The sequence below is a fragment of the Tarenaya hassleriana genome, unplaced genomic scaffold (assembly GCF_000463585.1).
Source record: "Tarenaya hassleriana unplaced genomic scaffold, ASM46358v1 Cleome2, whole genome shotgun sequence".
Taxonomy (NCBI): domain Eukaryota; kingdom Viridiplantae; phylum Streptophyta; class Magnoliopsida; order Brassicales; family Cleomaceae; genus Tarenaya; species Tarenaya hassleriana.
The window spans coordinates 2,313,753-2,335,721 of NW_010965372.1; the positions used below are offsets into that span (position 1 = coordinate 2,313,753).

The 21,969-nt window shown below is 40.1% G+C and overlaps 5 protein-coding genes and 1 long non-coding RNA gene across 20 annotated transcripts in view; 1 reads left to right on the forward strand and 5 right to left on the reverse strand.

The window, feature by feature from the left end:
* Window positions 1–1,354, reverse strand: part of LOC104811786 (afadin- and alpha-actinin-binding protein A-like) — a 3,991-nt gene extending 2,637 nt beyond the window's left edge. Inside the window, exons 1-6 of one of the 2 annotated variants that reach the window (XM_010538604.2) lie at window positions 1,026–1,354; window positions 907–938; window positions 693–804; window positions 512–609; window positions 147–243; window positions 8–52 (exon numbers count right to left, since the gene is read on the reverse strand). In XM_010538604.2, the coding sequence (XP_010536906.1) occupies window positions 8–52; window positions 147–243; window positions 512–609; window positions 693–804; window positions 907–938; window positions 1,026–1,058 (417 nt within the window). In that variant the 5' untranslated portion in view covers window positions 1,059–1,354. The remainder of the gene's footprint in view (window positions 1–7; window positions 53–146; window positions 244–511; window positions 610–692; window positions 805–906; window positions 939–1,025) is intronic. The other variant, XM_010538605.2, reaches the window with a different exon arrangement.
* A 274-nt stretch (window positions 1,355–1,628) lies between these two features.
* On the reverse strand, window positions 1,629–3,926 carry LOC104811788 ((DL)-glycerol-3-phosphatase 2). The gene is made up of 6 exons (XM_010538606.1): window positions 3,700–3,926; window positions 3,026–3,250; window positions 2,582–2,642; window positions 2,292–2,439; window positions 2,094–2,173; window positions 1,629–1,923 (listed from the first exon to the last, which is right to left on the reverse strand). Exons 1-6 carry the CDS (start codon window positions 3,920–3,922, stop codon window positions 1,800–1,802), a joined length of 861 nt encoding a protein of 286 aa, XP_010536908.1. The 5' UTR covers window positions 3,923–3,926; the 3' UTR covers window positions 1,629–1,799.
* A 271-nt stretch (window positions 3,927–4,197) lies between these two features.
* Window positions 4,198–8,945, forward strand: LOC104811789. 2 transcript variants are annotated; one of them, XM_010538607.1, is made up of 6 exons: window positions 4,198–7,007; window positions 7,216–7,305; window positions 7,702–7,796; window positions 7,999–8,050; window positions 8,272–8,325; window positions 8,552–8,945. In XM_010538607.1, exon 1 carries the CDS (start codon window positions 4,295–4,297, stop codon window positions 6,218–6,220), a length of 1,926 nt encoding a protein of 641 aa, XP_010536909.1. In that variant the 5' UTR covers window positions 4,198–4,294; the 3' UTR covers window positions 6,221–7,007; window positions 7,216–7,305; window positions 7,702–7,796; window positions 7,999–8,050; window positions 8,272–8,325; window positions 8,552–8,945. The 2 variants fall into 2 exon arrangements, with proteins under 2 accessions (XP_010536909.1, XP_010536910.1); XM_010538608.1 differs by lacking the exon at window positions 7,216–7,305.
* A 2,564-nt stretch (window positions 8,946–11,509) lies between these two features.
* On the reverse strand, window positions 11,510–15,224 carry LOC104811790. Of its 11 annotated transcripts, XR_771511.2 has the most exons (11): window positions 15,113–15,224; window positions 14,818–14,922; window positions 14,437–14,714; window positions 14,236–14,359; window positions 13,931–14,144; window positions 13,670–13,844; window positions 13,491–13,534; window positions 13,164–13,280; window positions 12,383–12,457; window positions 12,237–12,305; window positions 11,510–12,123 (listed from the first exon to the last, which is right to left on the reverse strand). It is a non-coding gene; the product is annotated as an uncharacterized LOC104811790 (long non-coding RNA). The 11 variants fall into 11 exon arrangements; XR_771506.2 differs by having other exon boundaries at window positions 12,237–12,457; XR_771512.1 differs by having other exon boundaries at window positions 11,510–12,457; window positions 14,437–14,512; window positions 14,651–14,714; window positions 15,113–15,223.
* Window positions 15,225–16,098: 874 nt separating this feature from the next.
* LOC104811791 (AAA-ATPase At5g57480) lies at window positions 16,099–18,323 on the reverse strand. Its single transcript, XM_010538610.2, has one exon. The coding sequence runs from the start codon at window positions 17,790–17,792 to the stop codon at window positions 16,257–16,259; it is 1,536 nt and encodes a 511-aa protein (XP_010536912.1). The 5' UTR covers window positions 17,793–18,323; the 3' UTR covers window positions 16,099–16,256.
* Window positions 18,324–21,511: 3,188 nt separating this feature from the next.
* Window positions 21,512–21,969, reverse strand: part of LOC104811792 (mitochondrial outer membrane protein porin 4-like) — a 3,561-nt gene continuing 3,103 nt past the window's right edge. For 2 of the 3 annotated variants that reach the window (XM_010538611.1, XM_010538613.1), the window contains exon 8: window positions 21,693–21,967. In XM_010538611.1, the coding sequence (XP_010536913.1) occupies window positions 21,849–21,967 (119 nt within the window). In that variant the 3' untranslated portion in view covers window positions 21,693–21,848. Of the gene's footprint in view, window positions 21,664–21,692; window positions 21,968–21,969 lie in introns of those variants that run through there. The other variant, XM_010538612.2, reaches the window with a different exon arrangement.

Here is a 21,969-nt window from a genome sequence, read left to right on the forward strand (position 1 = left end):
CCTGCTGAATCTTTTCGATCTGGGCCTTCAAGGCTGCAGTGTTTTTGGCTTCCTGTCCAAAGAAAGAGTATGTTACTGACCAAACCTTAAAACTAATCAAGACTCCGACAGAACTGTTTGTCAGCTGACAGTAGGCAATGGCTCACAGTTCTTGTAATTGTTGCAATTCCCCTGTCCTTTGCCTGGATTTGGGCCTCAAGCCTCTCGACCTTAGCTTCAAGTCTAGCTATGTCTGATTGTAGTCTATTACCAACAAATGAAAGGAACATACACCATTAGTACATAAATCCTTCCACAAAATCAATGAACCACACTCTTCAGCATGTACAATGAAACCCAAACAGCAAAGGATTTTAATAAATGATAAGTCTGCAAAAAAAAAAAAATATGAACAAACTTGAACCCGCTGAATGGCCACTCAGATTGAAGCCATTGATATTAGAGTCCATTACCCTTACATTTTTTTTATAGACTTTCGACCTTATGAGACTTGTAAAGGAAAAAATATCACCTTTGTCTCTGCTCGTTAGCAGATTCTCTAAACTCCAAGTCATGCTGCCGCTGCTGCAGCAACGAGTACATGCAATTACATGTCCTCGCAATCGAAACCTAAGCAACAGACACTAAACTCGGTCGGAAAGTGTACAACACGGGGCGAGAAACAGCAACGTAGATGACGAATACGAACGCACTGGGTCATTGGAGAACAGATCGAGCGAGGCGGGAAACCCAAATGTGATCAGCGTCTGGTTCAAGTACTTTGCACAATGCTCCAGGTTATCCACATTGGCGAAGGTGTACTCCCTGTTTCGTTAAACGACAAAAACCTCCGAGTTCAAACAGTCCTTCTCGTCGTAAACGTGACAGTAATCGGAGAAAAAACCCTAGGAAAAGAAGAAAACTAACCCCGTTGCCGAGAAACCAGACTGAGACGACGGCTGTGGGTAATAAAGCAGAGGATGAGAGACGAATATGAATTTCTAGAGAGAAACACACAAACACAAGTATAAAGATCAAAATTTTACTCTCAGATCGAACTCTGCATCAGTCGCCGGCATTGTCGAACGGCAACAGCACCTCCAAAGACACGGCGCGACTCTCTCTCTCTCTGGTAGATCTAACGAGGCAGAGAGACAATTCAAAACCAAAGGAGGAAACTTTTTTGGAGAGCCAAAAGCTTTAATCTTTTTTTTTTTGTTCGCTTTTTCTTTCAGTAATCAGGATTTCGAGACAGTGGACTGTGGTTGCCTCCTGTGATCACTTGATCTGACGATGGGTGACCGTGATCCCGTGCGGGCAGGTCCACTGGTTCTCCTCCGTGCTCCACGACCGCGCGACGATGTATGACGGCATAACGGTACGGGATTCTCCTTCAAGCGAGGAGAAACATGGGCCCACCCGTGAAAGGACCCAGAGAAAAATTGCAGAAAGACCCTTCTTATTCGATTGTTTTCAGTCCATGCCTATATTTCTATATGTGCGCGCATCAAACCCTATTTATATTTCAAATACATTCACAATTTCTCGTTGGAGGTCATTTAAATTTTATTCTCACGAAAATGAGTAACTTTATCGAAATGAAAGGTTCGAACCAAAGTGGACAATGCTCGAAATAGAAGAAGAGCTCGAATGGAAATGTAAAGCAAATTATTACTCTGCCTTAAGGGGTAGCCGATGAATACAATTAAATTGTCGAGATACAATAGTGTCGGTCCAAATTGATTCCTGGGCTTAAAATAAGAACAAATGGGCGAAAGCAGGCAATCATGTGATGAATGGAGTTTTGAGGACTAGTTGTTTCAATCATCGAAAGGAGGCAGCCCCCATTCCTCTGGTTCGAACTTGAGCAGCGATTCCAGAACTTGATCCGCGTCGCTGTGGTAGGAGCTGTCTAATCTTGGATCCGGCACCATTACCACATTCCTGCATTTATTAATATACATGGCCGTCAAGAATCCATTCAGGATTATCTAGTTAAACTCAATATCATTCACAAACTAAACTTAATCACTACGACAATTAAGAAAATGTACATCATATTTGCTCGAGCTATTTGGAGACAATTCAGGATTGCAAGAAGAAGAAACACTCACATTCCAGCGTTTTTAGCAGCAAGAACACCAGAAGGTGCATCTTCAAACACCAGAACCTTCCTCGAGTCTACTGGACCACCCTGTGCAATTCGGGAGAAGACGTTATTTACAACCCAACCCAGCGTATAATTTGAACTAAGATGTGGATCCTATGTTCTATTATGTTATAGCTACAAAGCCTATGGGAGAATGTTCTACCTCAAATCTCCTAGCTGCAGCCAGAAAGCCGTCTGGTGCGGGTTTCCCTTGCTTTACCTCAGGATCATCGCCAAGAACTATGTGATGCATCAAGGAGAAAAGCTCTCGGTGCCTTTGTGTTTTAAGCTCAAAATGGCGCTTGTGGGTCCTGCAAACAGATGTTCGAGCAAACATAAGTCATGCTAAAATGGTACAGATACAAGTATAACAGAAGAAGATGAAAAATGGTAGATTGCAATCTATGCGGTATAGTAGGAGACGATAAATATGCTGATACAGAAAATAAATACCCTGTTGCCACAGCAATTGGAATTCCTTTCGCATGGAGATGTTTGATGAGCTGGCTAGCCCCTGCAACAGTAAAAGAGAATCAGTTCACTATGGGAAACGTTGTAACATTGAGGATGATTAATCCATGAAAGAAAAATTTGAAAAGATTGAGATTGAGAAGGCTTGTTGCTGATATGTTTCAGAGATTACTAACTAGTATCTTCTTTTCTCGCCATGGTTAAACAAGTAATACGTTTCAAATAAGGACTACAAAAAAAAGAGAGACGGAACAAGAATAGGAAAGGCCAACTAGATTGAAACAACCTTTGTTAGTTTGTTTTCTTCCCAGATTATGATTAAACATGAAGGCATCACAATTTGTGGACGGGCATCGAACAAAGCGTGTCCAGATATGTGCTATCTCTTTGAACCCACGTCTAAGTGCGGGGACGACGATATAGTACCTGGCATTAGTTCACTTGTGGGGAAGAGGTTTTTCAACATAGACTCCCTCTCTACAAGGAAGTCTTCAGCTGAAAGAGAGTCACTGATTCCGCTTTCTTCAACAAAAACCCTAGCAGCCTCGATCGCCTTTTTTCCCATCATCCTTGCCTTCAGAGACCAATCAAATGTCTTGTTGTATCTAGCAAGTATGATTTCCTGGACTTCAGTGTAAAACTTCTCTGTGTCTGTATTAAAAGAAGCCGAAAGCATGTTAAACTGCCAATGACCCTTTTCCTTCTGCACACATATTGGCACGAGTTCTGCTCACAACACATCAATTGATCGCTAGGCCTCGTATGATATAAGCTAAAGTGAATGATGGTGAGGCCATTACACAATCAAGACTAGATTTCGAAAAATAATGTATAGAAAAGGGCAGGACGATTCAAAATCCTCACATTGATTGACTACAAACCCAACAACAATATGCTATTTGCAACATCCACTCTCTCAATCACTGGTAGATTCTATTTTCCATCACAGTGAATTAGCACCCAAATGATAAAAAGGGAGGGACTTTTCAACAATCAAACGCCCATCACGAGATACCAAAGGCACCGCCTCATACAAAACCGCAACCTAAGCTACATGATCTAACGAAGCAAAGAGCAAAAGCCAGATGCGATGACATTACCGAGAAGAAGACCGTCCATGTCGAATATGACGTGAGTGATGGAGCCTCTACGGGAGAGGACGTGGGCGTTGTCGGCAGCAGCAGCGGCGGCAGGAGTCGACATTGACGACCGGATCGGGGAAGTTCTGATTAGGGTTTGCGGCAGAAGATTTCGAATCGGATTCTTCCAAGCTGAAGGCTTTCTCAGATGGATGAGTGTCGTGGGAGGAGTAACTACTGGCATAGTGAAACGCACTAGCCCAGTACGTTACGTATACAGAAAACCGATTTGGATGCTTAATCGGGTTTCCAGTGCGGGTCTAGGATCCGACCCAATAGCCCGCCCATACACCACTGGTTTTAGCCCATCTTGGATTCTTCGTTCAGCCCATCTAAGAAAACGACGACGTTTGAGTCAGCAACATGGGCCTTTATTTAGGCCCATGGGCCTTGTGGCTTACGACGGCGTCGTTTCATTAGCATCTAAAAAGGGAGAACTGCTGCTGTCCCTTTGGCGTTTCTTCCTCGTCCATTGTTCTCAGATCCGATCGATGCTCGTCGAATCAATTGTATAATCAGATCGACAAATTCTTGATCTGTGGAATATTTGGCGATCATGTCATGCTTAGCGTTATCTCTGCAACCGTCCGATGGATCCGACATCCTTCTCCAGACCCGGGAGTGGTTTCCGCCGGCTCGAGCCCTAATCGCTCTCTCGTATTTTCGCCAGACGCGCCTCGCCTTTGCTGCGTCCAAGCATCAGCAGCAGAAACAGAACCAGTCCACTTCGGCCTCCTCGTCCGCGACGGATTCCGACGACGTCACGGCGGCGGAATTTGTCGGGGATGATCCTCTGGCGGCTGCGAGCGGACAGGTGATTGTCGGTGTGGAGAGCAAGTACCGGGTGGTTTATCGGCTTGTAAACTCTATCTATGTCCTCGGCGTGACCGTGGCGGACCACGACAACTCGATCAATGTCTTTGAGTGTATCCACATCGTGAATCAGGCTGTTAGCGTCATCGTCACCGCATGTCGCGGCGTGGACGTGACGCGGGAGAAGCTTGCGCGGAAGTATGCGGAGGTTTACATGGCGTTGGACATTGTCTTGCGCGGCGTCAGCAACATCCGCCTCGCTGCGATGCTCGGATCAATGCACGGAGATGGGATCGCGAAGATGGTCCACTCGGCTTTGGACACGGAGAATAAGATCCGTGGAGCCGAGCACTGGACTTCGGTGGAGCATCACTCGGCGGAGCACCAATCCGCCATTGATGCGTTCTCTAACGTGCGGTTCGAGCTGCCGCCGGAGACCATCGCTGCCGGAGACGAGTTAGCAGCGAGTTTGGCCCCAGTGGTGCAGGAACTGGAGCAACAGAAGGAAGAGGCGGAGCCTGAGAACAAGGATCCTTTTGCAGCCAGTGAAGCGATCAATAAGGAAGAGGAACTCGTCGGTGGATTCAAGAAGACCAAGGATCCGTCTTCTTCCGACCTTACGCTGGCTCTGGCCGGGATTGAGGTGACAACATTGCCTCCGGCTGAGGCGACACAGTCCACAACCATCAGTGTCGAAGGATTCGAAGGGCAATACGGTGGTATTGAGTTCAGTAACGAGCAAGCCACGCTTGAAGAAACTTTCGAAACGCTTAACGATGCCTGGGGCGGTGGATTGGACCCATCCGAGTTCATGGGTCCAAAGAAGATACCCAAAAAGGAAGGACTGGGTGGACTTGAGCTGCTGCATACTAGTGATCCTAAGGTTGCGGAGGCCAAAGATGGATCAGTCGCAGGTAATATCGAGAACTTGGTTAAAAGGCCTGAGATGAAGGGTCCTGAAATGCACATCTCAGAGGAAATAAGAGCTGAGTTTAGAGAATCCATGCTTGCTAGAGTAGGATTAATGGGTGTGGTTTATCTGAGGACAATGCCACCCAAAACTTCGGGTGATGATAAAGAAGCCGAGTTCTCATTTCGTGTCGAGGGTACTGCTGCTGTAAAGAGATTCGTTATGCAGAATTCTCGAGTCAGTAGCCTAGGGGACGGACTGTTTCATGTAAGAACGGCTCCATCAGAAGAGCCGATACCCGTCCTGAAGTATAGCTTGCTTCCAAGGCTAACCCCTTTGCCTCTGAGAGTCCGAATGGTAAAACGTCATAGTGGGACTTTACTCTCTATGATGATACAATATGTTTCCAACCCAGAACTATTGGAGCCTCTTAAGGATGTCACTTTCATTCTGAAGCTACCAGTTGATCCCACATTGCTGAAGGTTTCACCCAAAGCGATACTGAACAGAACCGATAAAGAATTGAAATGGCAAATTCCCGAGATTCCTCTGAAGGGCACTCCCGGAAGATTAAGGGCACGAATGCCCATTGATTCGGAAAACGGGGAGGAGGAACCGGAAATTATCTGTTATGTGAAATTCTTTGCGCAGGGAAGCACTTCCTTGTCGGGTGTCTCTCTACGCCCTGCCACGGAGGGCAAGACGGATTTCTACGAGGTGGATCACAGGTACGAAACTGGAATCTATATGTGCAACTGATACTGCCATAAAAACTCATTGTTTATAAATCTCTTGTTTTTTTTTTTAGTTTTGGATTGGCTTGTTGTTTGTTCCTCCCTTGTTTGGGCAATTATTTTGAGTTTTCTGTAAGTCTGTGTTGTATCTTGACTTCATCATTCTTCATACTCTGCCATCTCTTTTTGTTTCAGTTTGCATCAGTAGCTTGCAAATGCCAATGTTCATCTTAGGAAAAGTATGATCTTTGCTATATCAGTATATTCTTACCTCTGTTAATATACCCATCCCCCGTAACCTGTAGTTGACTATGTGGGAGAGTTTGATCAGCAGTATACTCTTACCTCTGTTTATATATCTATGAGCCATGAGGTCATTATTATTATTTTATTCTGCTGATTTCGATAAATGTAGGCGCATATATATATATATATCAGCATAAATTAGTATTTTGTATTCAGTGACGAGATCAGTTATGAATTAAATAGAAAGATTTTCGTTACTGGGGATTAGAACGCCTTTACCCATGGTCAATTTTTTTTACTCAAAAATGGGTTTAAAAGAGGAGATATCATTCGGTCCACAAGATTTATAAACTTTGGAAAACTGTAATGGGCTCGTAACCTGTCGAAGCTCAATTACGCTTAATGGGCTCATAACGAATCGAGGCCCATTTACGTCTCAACGTAACCGCCTTTTATATCAGTATCATCTTGGGAGAGCATTCTCTCATGGAATCCGACGGAGCCCTAAGTTCAGGCCGAGATCGATTGTGTCTTGGATTCTTCCCTGTCCTGGCAGTCTCGTTCAGGTGACATTTTTTCTCCGCTTCTCTCGTTTCTGAATGTCTCGGTTCGATCGTTGGAACTTCTAAATATGTTCGGTGCTAGTCTCGTTTTGTGTCACCGCTTCTCTTTCATTTACTCGAATTCTAGGTTTTGATCGGTTGAATTTCTAAATCTATCTCGCTTGGTTTCTAGATTTTAATCGGTTTAATATCTGAATCTGTTTGGTTCTAGTGTGATTTGCTCCGTGGCTAGGGTTTTTGCGCTGTTTGTCGCTGGCGTTGGCTAAAAAAAACTGCATCTCCGAGAATACTCTGGCTCCAGGTTGCATTCGTCTCTGAGAACGCGTTCAGAACTCACATTTGTTTGAAGTCCTGTATCTAATGTTTGTTGCAGTACCTTGATCTACGGTTTCTAGGGTTTTGGATTCTCTTGATTTCATGATTATGTTTTGTTATATTAGTTTAGGTCATCCGCGATAGTAGTGAAGTGTATGCTACAGAATTATTTGATGGAAACAGTTTCATATTCAGAATCTGCTAATATAAGGTCCTTGTCAACCGTTTTACTGCATACTAAGATTGAGACTTTATGTGCAAAAAATGAGAAGAATTGGAGTTTTTAGGAGTTTTTCAGGACTTTTGATTCCTATCAGTTTATGGTTGGCTAGCTTTGAGTGACCTGTTAATCGATGATGTACATGTTGACGTTATTTTTCAGGCTCTACTCGTTCCATTCTCTTCAGTCAAGATGATTCTGATGGAAGTAGATTTGAGAAGAACATAAGGATTTGTGGTTGAAACATGAAAGCCGGAGTATGTACCTTTGCATAAATCAAAAGTTTGACATGATGTGTGAAATTTTATGTTGTCCACATTTTTTTTCCACTGGCATCTTTTTTCCAGATGTGCTATTGCGTTACATATTCTTCTGCTTTTGCGTTTATGCAAGTCACTTATTAATATATCACTTGCATGTTTTGTCGCCTGATAAAATTTGATGCTTTGTTCTCTGCAGGGGCTCATTGAAAAAACACATGCGAGTTCATTTGTGTTTAATTTAGTACAAGGTAAAAAATCTTCTTTATCTTTCCCGTTTCGCTAAATCAGTTACCTGTGGCACTATAACAGGGGGAACCATATGGTAGAATGGTGGATATGGTCTGTCCTTGGCTTATATATGGTTTCCCTTTATTTCTGATATATTGTCAGTCTCTTGGTGTCCCAACTGGTTGGCATTGTACTATTATGAAAGTCAAGTTGATGGGGTTACTTTGGAAATCTCGTTTAGGTTTCCTCCTAAAATCAAGGCATTGCAGCATTACTTTTTTCGATCAGGAGCCCGGTGAGTTCTTGTTATGCGTATTATTAATTTTCTCCTTTCACCATTCAAAGTGTATCTGGTTTTGGTGTACATTCAAGTTGCAAAGAGAGGAAGTAGGAATCCGTAAAATGGTTTAGGTTAGACTGTTGGCTTCTTATTTATATCAATCAAGACGTGTGATATTTGACGGGTTAATGCATGATGATGATGAAGTAGGTTAGTGATAACAAGTGTTTCTTCTGTGTAGGCGCATGTTAAATTTGGCGAACAACCTTCCTATTTGAGAAGTTCAATCTGTCAAGTATGGATTGGTGGTGCCATTGGTCTTAATGTTTCCCATATTTAAATCTGTCAAGTAGCCGGCTAGCACCAATGCTCTGCTGTGTCATATGGGCTGATAATTTCTACTTGCTGTAAAAGTCTTTTTTTTTTTGTGCTAATTCCCGGTTTCTCGGCTGCGTGGAAGCCTAGCAGAAACCGACCCGAACGTCGTCCTTCATCATGGTATCGGTGAATGTCGAAATGCCCCTACCTGAGCTCTACATAGGTTTGTCTCTCACTTTGTCTTACTGCTTTCTTGCGTCCGTCGGGATGTGAGGGTGTAATCCGTCCTTTGTTTTAAGATGTTTTGTTTCTTTGTAGTTTGTATGCCTCTCTCTGTTCCCTTCCCTCTGGTGCTTTGCTATGTTGGCTACGTGCTCATCTCTCGTGAGCCTAATTGGGCCTAAGTTTTACGCCCAAGCACCTTTTGTCGAATATCAATATATTTCATTATTAATATAATATATATTTTTTGTAATTATGGTAGTTTCGAATATTCCATTATTACTTTATATAATATTTTTTTAATTGCAATAGATATATTTTTTGTGTAAATGTTTACAGCGTAATTTTTTGTGTATGGTAATTTAATTTTTTGAATAATATGATCCAAATCTATTTTATTGTAATTGTAGGATTTATTTTTAAAGTAACTTTTGATGAGAAATACCTATCATTTTTAGATGAAATACCTACCATTCGTAAATGATCTAAACGAAAAATATTTAAGATAAAAAGGAACATAAAAAGAGGGAATGTAATGGTTTCGGCAGTCATACGCGCACCAATCGCGCGTGGACGTCACCGCCGTCAAATCGTCAACCTATAACCCAGGGATTTTTACTACTTTTTCGATTTTTAGTTTTCCAAGCGCGTGGACGATTATTCTCCTTTATTTTTTAAAACCCCGCCGACCTTAAGATTTTTTTTTTTTTTTTTTTTTGGATATAAGATTTTTTGAGTCATATGGTTTCAAAATTTTAACGTTTTTCCCTTTTAACGAAAATATAAATTGTCTGATGGTCATAATTTTTAAATTTTGTTTTTTATTTTCGCATTTTTAATATTTCTCTTTGGTAGTACCTATTTTTTATTTTTGTCCATCCCATCTTTTTTTTTCATTTTTTAATACAAAAACACGCATATGTATTTACGTATATCTTTTTTATTTTATTATATAAAAATCTATCATTTTAATTTTTAAAATGGTCTTGTTGCCCTTACTAAAATAAGTGTTTATTAACAGACTCCGACTTGCGAGTGGACTCCGGCTTATTGAAATCAGTGTGTAAATTTTCCTCAATTATATAAATAAATTATATTTTTTAACATTTGTTTAATCTAATATAAAAAGTACTGGTTTTGTAGTGAGTTTAAATATATAAATATTTTTTATGTAATTATGATAATTTCGAATATTTCATTAATAATTTATTTGTCATTTTTTTTGTAATTGGAATTGCTATATATTTTTGAGTAAATGTAATCATTTAAATTTTAATATGATAAATTTATAGCGTAATTTAATGTTTTGAATACTATGATCCAAATCAATTTTTTTTTGTTATTTTAGAATTTTATTTTAAATTTACGATTTATTATAAAAGTTATTTTTGTGTTGAACGATAAAAAATATTTATTGTAAAGAACTTTTAAAAATATCTTTGAGATTACGTTCTTAAATGATCTAACTGAAAATATTTAAAATAAACAGGAAAATAATAGAATAGTTCATTGTTTGGAAACTCATACGCGCACGAATCGCGCGTGAATAACACGGCCATCAAATCGCCAACCTATAACCCAGGGGTTTTGGGTACTTTTTCGATATTTAGTTTTCCAAGGCGCGTGGATGTTTTTTTCCTTTTTATTTTTTAATCATGTAATTTTTCCCTTTCTTTTTTTCCGTTCCCCGTCGACCTTATGATTAATTCCGCCATATGGTTTCAAAATTTTAATGTTTTTCCCTTTTAACGAAAATATCGATGATCTTATGGTTTCAATTTTTAAATTTTATTTATTTATTGTCACTTGTTTTTTAAATTTCTTTTTTGTATTACATATTTATGGTTTTTGTCCACCCATCTTTTATTATTTTTTAATATACACATATGTATATACATTTATCATTTTTATTTTAACCCTATAAAAATCAAATGATTTTCTAAAATGCAATCCTCCTCTTCAGACATAATTTTTTTAAATTTTCTCCAAATTGGGCCCTCTTGGTGTAGGTATCTGATCTCAGTTTTACGCTCTAGCACCTTCTGTCGACTTAAACTTCAACCTGATGCTCTGTGTACGCCTCATAACTTGAAAATTTTAAACATTGCTATGTAATGTGAAATCAATGCTAAGTGCCGGAGCAATTATACTTGAACAAAACGCAAGATTAAAATGGACTTGTCGGCCTTATTGAAATCACTTGCGAGTGGACCCAGCGAACAAAAATGGGCCATGCTGATCAACTAGAGGCCATTATGGTCCAAAACGGAATGGCCGCATGAATATAATTTCCAGATAAATGGTCTAAAATGGAATAGGCTATGATGATAAACTAAAGGCCATTAAGGGCAACTTGAGACGCGAAGTGGAATGTGTTAGGCCTCATTCGGCTCGATAGTAGGCTCAACATGACATGCCGAAGGGAATTTGAACCTTAGTTGGGCCGATATCAGCTCAACACGATACTTTAACTGGACTGATTTGTGCCTTGATTGGGCTAAGAGTGGACCCAATATGGCACGCTAATTAGACTAATTTGGGTCATCATTTATACCACATTTGGACCTAATTTGGGCTTTTTACTGATCCAATATGAACCTAATCGGACTGATTTGAGCCGTAATCTATACCATATTTGGGCTTAAATTGAGTCGACAAATAAATAAGCAGAGCCTAAATTGGGCCGCCATGACACGCGGGCTACAATTTACATTGTTACTGGATCGTACTTGGGCCAATATGGCCATTCGGTATAATGTTGGAACTGAATGGGGCCGCCTAACACCTCGTGGTCTTAAGCCCACAATTGGGGCAGCACGATACCGGCAACATGGCGGCATTTTGTAAACTGGGATTTAGTACAGACAGTTTGGGCCTTGACTGGGCTGTCATTTCTCAAGGAAAAGCCCTGTAGGAACTCAATGGGCGACAATATGAGCAACATTGCACAGGAATATTGGCCTACACTGAGATCGGCGGGCAGGTAGGGATCTCATCGTACACCGTAGGTTGCCATATAGGGCAGTGATCAGAGTTTTAAGAGGCCGTGTTGGGTTGAAAGACTTGGGGTATAGCGGGGATACACAGCCGCAAGTGAGGCTGAACGGCCGCGGTGATCGTGCAGCCAAATTAAACCCAGAGCAAAGCGCGAGGCCATTTACAAAATAAAACAACACATGTGACACCCAAGAATATAGATGGCGAGCGATAGGATCTTTCTCTCTCCGTCGTCGTCGACATTAGCAGGCGATGCTATCTGCTCTATAATCCTTTCTGCTCATGAAAACGTCAGATGACTAACCAAAACGCAAATCGCCACCATATTGATATATCTATCACGAAAATGTAATGTAACAACAGCACAGCAGAGGTTAAAATACATATACCTTCCAACCGTAATACTTCCCAGCAGCAGACAATATCATAACCAGCGTTCGCACAAGCAATTATTACCCCTACGTTTTCCACAACTTACTTTTTTAATAACTGGGACAACTGTCAAAACATAACGATTTTACATACATACGCTGACCTGGTTTCTAATAAAATGGCTCATCTTATTATCCCTCCAAAAGCCAGAATGACAAAACGCAGCGACTCTTTCCACCTAAACATGACAACAGAACCAAACCACATCTCATGAAACACGAACACCATGCTTCGACCGTTGCTTAGCACATCAGCAAATGTGCATTAAAATATAGGGAATACTAAATTTAAAGCCTCATCCTTCATACTACAAATTAAAACAATCTCTACGTTGAAAAAATTCCACCTCCTTAAACCCTAACATTTTTACTAACGTCCTAATCATCCTTACACTCAAAACCTCATGTTAAACCTAGACTTTTAACTTTAACTAAAAGATATATTTTACAGCCCTTAATGTTATACCAAATCTTATAACTTGATAATAACATTAGATTCTCAAAGCTTACGCTTAGTCCTAATTATAACAAAAATTTTAGGGTGTTGTATGAGAATTTCAAAGCCGAATGTTTTATTTCATTTTAGCAAAAATAATAGCTTTAAAATGTAATTCTTCTACATATAATAGATGCAAGAAACCAAAACTTTCTACAGTGACAACCAAAAAAGAATCTAAAATCAGGGGCTCTCTAAATACTAGAGAATGAAAACCCATTGATAATCCTCGATGTCCACCTTTATTCTGTTTGAACATAATATGATTAAGCAAATATAATAAACCCTTCACGGTTATCATGTTTTTCATCGAGGAAAGAAAAACAATCCAGGCTTATATAAGGAATTAGTTCCATACCTTGGGGCTCAGGAAGACGAAGAACACATACCTGTGAAGGGTTCATTCAACTCGTTTTTAATCTTCATCCTTTTAAACATCTCCACAAGTATCCGCAAAGGAACCAGAGGCCTTAGGTCCCAAGGTCAAAGGTTTTGAGCTAGCATCTCTAAATCTCAACAATGCAAAAAAAAGAGACAAATTCCCTCATGTATCATCTAAAAAAAATCACATATTCAAGGTTGTCAAAGACTCAAAATTACAGAAATTGGATAAAAACCAGAATAAATAGCATGAATCACTCAATGATCCATCATCATCCTTTTCAAAAAAAAAATGATCCATCATCATTAAAATGAAAAATGGCTTGAGGACATACCTGCTCCTAAATCAGCACGACACCTATGTAGCACCACAAGCTTCCTATTGCATCAACAGAGGTAGGATACCAATAAATTTCAGCACATATGTATAATATATGTTACACAACAAAGAAAGAAGTCCACTTCAGCATTGTCCAAATGTGGCCCGTAAGTAGGGTTGAACTCGGACTCATACCCGAAGTACTCAGGAATCGAATTTTGATACCCGTATGCGTATCCGAGGGCCTCGGGTGGCCGTGCTATGAGTATTCGACAAGACGTTCGGGTACTCGCAGGTATCCAAGAAAAATGCATGTTTCAACACATTTTCTAAGAGCAAAATCCAGACCCCAACAGTGTATCAAGCCATTCTGCAATTTGTAAGAGTCTAACATGATGCAAAGACAATGAAACTATGGGGAAAAAAACAAGATGAAACATAACACAATCTAGATACCTGAATCATATACCACAGACAGCCATGCTCATCTTGAAAATACTGGAGCCATGATCTCTATAAACCTACACAATCACATGGAAGCCTTATGTTGAATTCAGAAGCCAAATGAACATTGTTTTGCACGAAGATATGACTTTTGACATGTGATCCATCTCCGGCACAGGGAGGCAGATGGGGACTGTTGCAATAGCCAGGTTTCTCCTTGGCAACTCTGGTGAAAATTTTACAGAACAAAACTCATTATTTGTTTGATCAATCTTAAAATGGATTATTTTATCGGTGGTTCAGAATCAGTTCCTTACTTGTGAACTTTGCCTTCGGTTTCTCTCTTTGTTATCTCCCATGTTATCTTTTTCTTGGATTCCACAGCAGGCTGCAAGATCCCCAGACTGTGCTTCTTGATGAGCTCAATGTACTACCTGCTACCTGTGAATGAAAAATATAAAAAACTTAACATACTGGGCTAAATTTGAAGACATAACGACAAAAACTGCAAGACTCACGTTTCTGCGTTGGAGTGTTCAACCCCATTCCAGATGAGTAGGCAGTCATATGATGCAGAAACCTTTAGCGTAACACCTTCAAAACAGAGGGAAAAAATCCCAAGACGCGAAAGGTTTGAAAGAATCAAAAGCGAGCACCGGCATATTTGAAGAACAGAAAACACAAATTGTGTTGGTCTGCTTTCGCACACTCGTGAGTATTGCTCGCTCAGACCATTTGAATTCTTCCCATTCAGAAACTCGTCCATCACAATGGAACAGAACAATGGTGAAGTTTGCTGAATGAAAACCGCAGGAAGACAATATTAGCCTTTTTGCTGAAAACTCGTCAAAGAACTTAATTGATATACATAGCGAATATATATGTACCGAATGGTATACCTCCTCAGGTAATCCCCACAATCTGCGTAAGTTGAAATCTGATTCAGCCGCAACGATACCTGAACCAAGCATCTCTGCACCTCGGGGATTCGACGGAACCAAAATCTGCAGAATCATCACCGAAACCCTAACAACCGAAACCTCAACCGTAACATCGTACACGACCGAAACCCTAACCGGACGAAATCAACGAAGTCGAAAACCGAAACCCTAGCCTCGAAAGAAAAATCGGAAAAATTGAACAAATCGAACGGGAAATCGATCGACATTTCGAACGAGAAATTGAACGACGAACCTTAGGATGAACGCGACGGACTAACGGCGACAGCGTAGGCGACAGCGACGAGGCGACGACGGTCGAGAGTGAGGGGGTTGGTGAGCAACTTGAGTTTGGTCTCAGGATGAACACTGAACTCGAGGCATTTTTGAAATTATTGGAAGCATACAAGGGTATAATAGTCTACAGCAAAAAATACTCGGTAACCGCTAGTATCCGTCCCGAACCCGTATAAACCCGAATACCCGACCCGGTTTTCCCGACAAAATCATACATGGATGATGGATCCATCAACTCCAACTCTCTCCCATCTTATTCAAATCTGCACTTTCTGCCTGATTGTATTTTTTCCCATTCTCCGCATTTTTGTCTTGCTCATAAAATCCAGACCATCTTCCACACACTTCATGGCTTATCTTTGGTCTTAATCATAATAATAATAATAATAACACAAAGTGCATCAACCCAGGTTCAAATCCCAATTGGCAAATCTTATATAAAAAAAAGATTGTGATTTTATTACTATTTTTTTTAACAAAGGAAATAATAATAATAATTTCATGGGTGGGCGGGCAACTCTTGTGTGCGTAGCCCACATTAAAACTGAGAAAAAAACAGTGTCATTGTTTGGACTTTGGCATGCAATTTGGTTATGTGTTATTTGATTTTGATACGAACCATGAGTTGGGGACCCTCTTCTGTCAAATTGTGTTTGTTTATGTTCCTACAAGCCTATACCCGATTTATCACCGATAATCCCACCACTGTTCCACCCTTTTATTAGGAAACAAAGAAAAAAGAGGTTTTGAGCAAGTGCCCTACCAAATCCACAATCAAATACCATGTGTTGTGTTGTGCATATAACGATGGGACAGCCCAAAACGCCACCAATTGGCTCATATTCGCTTACCTAACAAATGAAACCCACTTTTATTGTTCAACAAAAGCATCAATAATATCACATATATATATATATATATCATATATGTATAATAATGGTGGTATGTATGGTAAGCCGATAATTGTGGTTGCATTTTCCATTCCCCACATCCAAAACCCAAAAGTTTCAATTGAACCGACAAAAACAAAAAACAAAAAAAGAAAAGCACAACTTTCACATTGTGTCTATCGTTGAGGACTAATCTCATGTCTCGGCTGTGCTTCACCCTTTCTTGCAAATGCCGTCCTCAAACTCAATCTCTTCCTCTTCGCCATCATCCTCGTTAGGACTGTCCAAAGCCCTCTTCTCCTGCTCCTCTTCTTCCTCGGCCGCTATGAAAATTCCGTTTTCGCCCCTCAATTTCCCATTTTTTACATTCCTCTCCGCCCTACTTCTCAACTCGTCCAACAACTCCCTCAACGCCTTCTCCCTGTCCCTTCGGTTCTTTATCAGAGCCTCGCTGACGTCAGCCGGCGTCATCTCCGCCTTCTCCACCACCTTTTCCAATTCCCTCAAAACGTCGACGTTTATATCTCCTTCCTCGTAGCCCAAGTAGTTCAGCAGCAGGATCTTCAGCGACGGCAGTGTGCAGTAGCTCATGTATATGTGCATGTCCATTCGCCCGCTTCGAAGCAAAGCCGGGTCGAGCTTCTCAATGTGATTCGTGGTGAATACGAATATCCTCTCACTCCCGCAGCACGACCAGAGCCCATCTGTGAAATTCAGCAGACCCGACAGCGTGATCGTGTTGTTATTTCCGGAATCATCGCCGGAACCCGACCCGTTTCGGGCTTCCGGGTCGTAGTAGCTCCTCGGGGTCTGATTTGTGCTGTTCTTCTTCCGGTTCGTCAGATTGATGGAACAATCGATGTCTTCGATCACGATAATCGATTTCGAGCTCGTTTTCATCAGCAACTTCCTCAGCTCGGAGTTGCTGTGAACCTCCGTGAGCTCGAGATCGTAGATGTCGTACCCGAGGTGGTTTGCCATGGCGGCAATCATGCTCGATTTCCCGGTTCCTGGAGGCCCGTAAAGCAAATACCCTCTTTTCCACGCCCGACCCGTTTTCTGGTAAAACGATTGACCTTCAGCGAAATCTCTCAGATCCTCCATGATCTGCTGTTTCTTCACCGGATCCATCGCGAGCGTATCGAACGTGCTCGGGTGCTTGAACGGCACTGATTCCCATGGATAGCCTCTGGAATCGAGTGACCCACCTCGCGAATTCGTGTAAAGAAGCCGATCCTGGTTTTTGCGGCGGATCTCGTTGGCCTTCTCCATGATGTAATCCAAGTAGGAGTTGAGGATTAAGGTTTTGTCCTTCTTCTGGATCCGGAGCGTGAACCCACGCTTCTCCTCCGGCAATGGACGCCAAGCAAACGTCTGGGTCTGACGCTGAGTGACGACGTGTTCCCAGAGTACAGTGACGCCGTTAAAGGTGTCGACGATGGAATCGTTGTTGGAGAGGCCGAAGGTGATAGAGGAGGAGTTGACGGCGCGCGTGAGGCTGAGACGGTTTCCGGTGATGGAGACGGAGGAGCTGAGGTAAAGCTGGACGGCGTTGTAGAGCTCGTTGGTGTTGACGCCGTCAATTTCCGTTATGTCGAAATAACAGTAAGAGGAGAAGAGATGGAAGACGCGGTTGAAGAATTTCAGGACGGCGAAACGGAGCTCTGGTGGGAATATTGACCGCATTATACTCTGGCAAAAGGCCAAGACGCCGAGAAGCGAAGCCAGAGACGTCCAATACTCTTTCATCTTTCGTTTTGAAGATTTTGCAGATTATTAAAAAAAAAAGGTCAGAACTTTGCGGCTGAATCAAGGGATGAGAAGAGAGAGGGGTGATGGGTTTCGAGGAACAGAGATGGGTCTCGCTCGATTTATAGAAAGGAGATTTTCCAGAGAGTTTTCTCTCGGTTTCTCGGGAAACTTTGGGGACAAGAAAAGGGAGAGGCTTTGAGAAGCTAGCTGGTGATGTTGGACATATGGAACTTGTTGACAAACAAGGGAAGAAGAGAAAGGGTATGCCTCAATTTATAGACTTTTTTGAGATTTTCTTGCACATTTTCTTCTTTTCCCGGAAAACTTTTGGAGGGGGAAAGGGAAAAAAAAGGTGGAAGCTTTGAAAAGCTAGGAATTGTGATGGAGAGGGGAAGAGGGGGTTGAGTGGGGCATATAAAAACACAGTGTTTAGGGGGCGCTTTTTAGAACGGGCGATGTTAGAAAGTTGAAAGAGAGAGATTTGTTTTCTATTGGAGAGGGCTAATGCTGGATTTTGAAATTATTGATGGTGAGGATTTTGTTGGGACTTTCCTTGTGTTCATATCATATTATGCCCCAAAATTCTCGTATGCGTTTCGAGTCCTCGGAGTCTTATGGATAGATTCATAGATTTCTTTAAACATAAGATGTTGAATGGTATCCTAAAAAAATCAATTTGGTCAAATATATCTATTATGGAATGCACAATTTTATAATTGATTTCGATTTAAATTACCACAGTAGAAGTTTTCTTTATACATAGGGCATGCAAATCCAGAGAATTAGGGAAGTTAAGTTATTGTCATGCGATTTCTGTCCCACTAACGTATTGGTTTATTAATTTTTCCAACGAATTATGCGTATATCAATTATTAATGACAATGTGTGCGAACCATATGGATTTGGTAATACAATACAAAATCAAATAATTCATTAATTTGTAATAAATGCAATAACATTTTTTTAATGCTGTTCAATTGACTCATTAGCAATTAAAATATGCCAAATCCGCTGCATATTACTTGGTCAAAGTTTGACACGTAAGATTCTCCTAATGGTATCATCTATTTTTGCCTAAGTTCATGTAATTTTATTTTTTTTAGAGTGATATGATATGATCCACAAATTTATTTTACAAAACCATATAATGTCACCATATGTGAAAGATTATTAAAGGGAGGTGACTGGTGATGTGATAGTTGAGGGTGAAAAAGGGTAAAAAGATTTTGGTGATTTGCAGACTCGGAGCCACGGAAGCTGCAATCTGAAATATTATTTTTAAAAAATAAAATTAGGATAATTTGTCACCAGAAATATTGGAATATATATATATATATATATAAGTTTAATTAAAAAAATGCAGGGAATCGACCGAATATGAGAATAAGGTCATGTGGAGTTGCCACAATTGAATCCAAGGAAAATTATTTGCCAGGCAGACGCCAATGCTGCCACCACATATCACTACTTTGAAATTGTGATATGAGAGTGTGACTCAATCCTCTTACTTAAACATGCAAATTATATATATATATATATATATATATATGTGTATACATTAGTCATAATTTCATTTCCATTGAAATGATCAAAGTAAATCCAAACTTTATATAAATAAAAGATTTTAATCGACACCAAATTTAGTTGAATAGTCTTTAAACACTTCAGCGATAAATCTTTGTTGAAAAGAAAACAATGTGTTTTATTTTTTTGTTGTATGCTTTTGACTTTTAAAATAAAATATATGATGTTTGGTAAAGGCATTTGAGAGCATTTCTTTATCTCAAGCCTTTTTGCCTTAGATCTCTAATTTTCCCACCCCCAATGTTTTTCTTTTCCATTACGTTATAGAAAAGTAAAAAAAAAAATATTAACCATCTTTGTAAATCTTATTGATCACAAATTTTGTTCTTTTACTTTGTTGACAGCAAATCCTCTATATTTTCGAATAATATATATATATATATATATATGTGTGTGTGTGTGTGTGTGTAGGAGGAGGAGGAGGTTAATTTTGAGATATTTTTCTTTGTTGGTTGACGGATGTAATCTAAATATTTGAATATAGTTTCGGTATTTTTAATTTTATAATCAGACACATATTTTGATATATTTTGTATTTTTTTAAAGAATCCTAGAAGTTTGTACAAACTTCGTGGCTGGTCATAAGAAAGACTAAATGCATTGTCATCTCTCTCTCCATTTCCTCTCCTTCGTATAAACAGATAGAGAAGACGAAAGGCGTCTTGAAATCAAGCCAAATCTTTCATATAAAGTGGAAAACAAACCTTTAATAATGCATATGCCGTTTTAAGACTCCCTCTCTATATATATACATATATATTGACAATGTGCATATCTAAAATAACCGAATTATGTATATGAGATTTGCATATAGATAATGTTTTGGCATCAATACGTGCGCATTTATATACATATATACCGAGGAATAATCTCCTAAACCTCTTTTTTCTTAGTGCTTAGGATTAGTCCACTTTTTTTTATATAAAAAAATGCAATTTCTGTCAATGGATATAATAATTATAAGATCTATATAGTGCCCAATGGACTCCGAGGCATACCTAAACATGGAATGTTGGTAAATGCAAAAGAATAAAAGTGGGTGCACTAAATTAATGAATGAAAGTGTAATCTCTAGTCATCTTCCTTTTTCCATTGGTTTTAAAAGAGGGATTTTGGCGACCAATGCTCATTCCACCCACCGTATCGATTTCTTATATAATATGAAAGTATACGTGTATCCCTATTCGCATATTTTATAATATTCGTTCACTATGGTATCTGAGATATGCCAATCCCTACCAAGTTACACTGTGACGCTTTACTAAAAACAAACATATTCGGATTTCATGTTACTTGAGGAATATTGGTCGAAGGTTTTTTGAATTTTGTTAGTACCCTCAACAAGTTTCTGACGTATGAACACACGTTAAATATTTCATATCAGTTTTCTTTCCCATGGTCGTGCTTCAACGTACGGTTCAACGGCTAGTCCTAAAACTTTGCACACTAAACCCGGGTTCCCATCTATATTATATGTTATTTTAAGATGATAAATCATATATACTCTGAATTAGTCATTGATACATGTTTTTATATTTATACTCTGAATTACTCATTTTAATTTTCGACAATCAAAAGGCTGTTTTTGTAGGATAAAAAAACTAATGCAGCTACAGGAATCAGATCCGGTTATGGCTAAGAAATCAAAACGTGGGTATGCGTGGATCACGTGCCAGGGAAGAGATGGATGGGTAAGTGGACAACAACAAAAAGGTCGACCCGAAGAAGAGAGAGCAATTGGACAGAAGCCACCTGCTGACACCAGAGGTTCGGTCGCGTTTCAGTCGTTTTCTTGATGGTCCCTCCCTCCTATTTTTTTATTATTATTAATCAACACTCCACCTTTTGCCTACAACTCCTTTTTTTCTCTTTTATTATTGTTATTATAAATGTATTGTAGATTTGACTATTTCAGTGAGCGAACGAATAAGATTACGTCGATCGAACTGCATTCTGATATAAATCCAACTAGAATCCGCCTCGGTACGCGTGATTCTTCATTACGCGCCGCATATTCGGGTTTGAACCGCCGAATAACGTTGGACGCAGAATAAAAAAAAATGGTGGGACAATATTGCACTCAATATCGACACGTATGCATGCATATGTGCCATACGTAGAGAGCCCGATTATAACCGTTTAATAAGCGTATAATTAAACAATTTCGAGTAGCGCAAGTTCGAGAAGATGCCATATCTGGCCACTTAGAATCGTTGTCGGCTACCGAGGCGGATATCATTATCGCCAAACTACACGTAAGCCTGCAACACCACTATCATAGACCCTGCAAAAAGCACTCCCGAAATGTGAGAATCACAAGAAATAAGATCTCAAAATCGGGATTCCCACTCCCGTTATGGGGCCGAATACAAGGATTTCTTTCTCATTATCACACAATGGTTAATAAAAAAATTCCGATGCAAAGCCATGGGACCTTTTTTTGTTTGTTTGGGTGGAAAAGGCTTCTACTCAAGGCTTGAGATTAAGGGCAAGACCCAGCCTTGGTGAAGCATTGAGAGCCTTGGAGTCATATTCGGCCGAGAATGTGATGAGCGACTTTGGTCTCCATTCCCGCTGAACCACCATTCCT

Coding starts and splice junctions, on each gene's coding strand:
- LOC104811788 (XM_010538606.1), bottom strand. CDS start 3,922: ATGCCAGTAGTTACTCCTCCCACGACACTCATCCATCTGAGAAAGCCT. Junction 2,440..2,581: donor CCAATTGCTGTGGCAACAGG/GTATTTATTTTC, acceptor ATCTGTTTGCAG/GACCCACAAGCGCCATTTTG. Junction 1,924..2,093: donor GCTGCTAAAAACGCTGGAAT/GTGAGTGTTTCT, acceptor TAATAAATGCAG/GAATGTGGTAATGGTGCCGG.
- LOC104811791 (XM_010538610.2), bottom strand. CDS start 17,792: ATGAAAGAGTATTGGACGTCTCTGGCTTCGCTTCTCGGCGTCTTGGCC.
- LOC104811789 (XM_010538607.1), top strand. CDS start 4,295: ATGTCATGCTTAGCGTTATCTCTGCAACCGTCCGATGGATCCGACATC.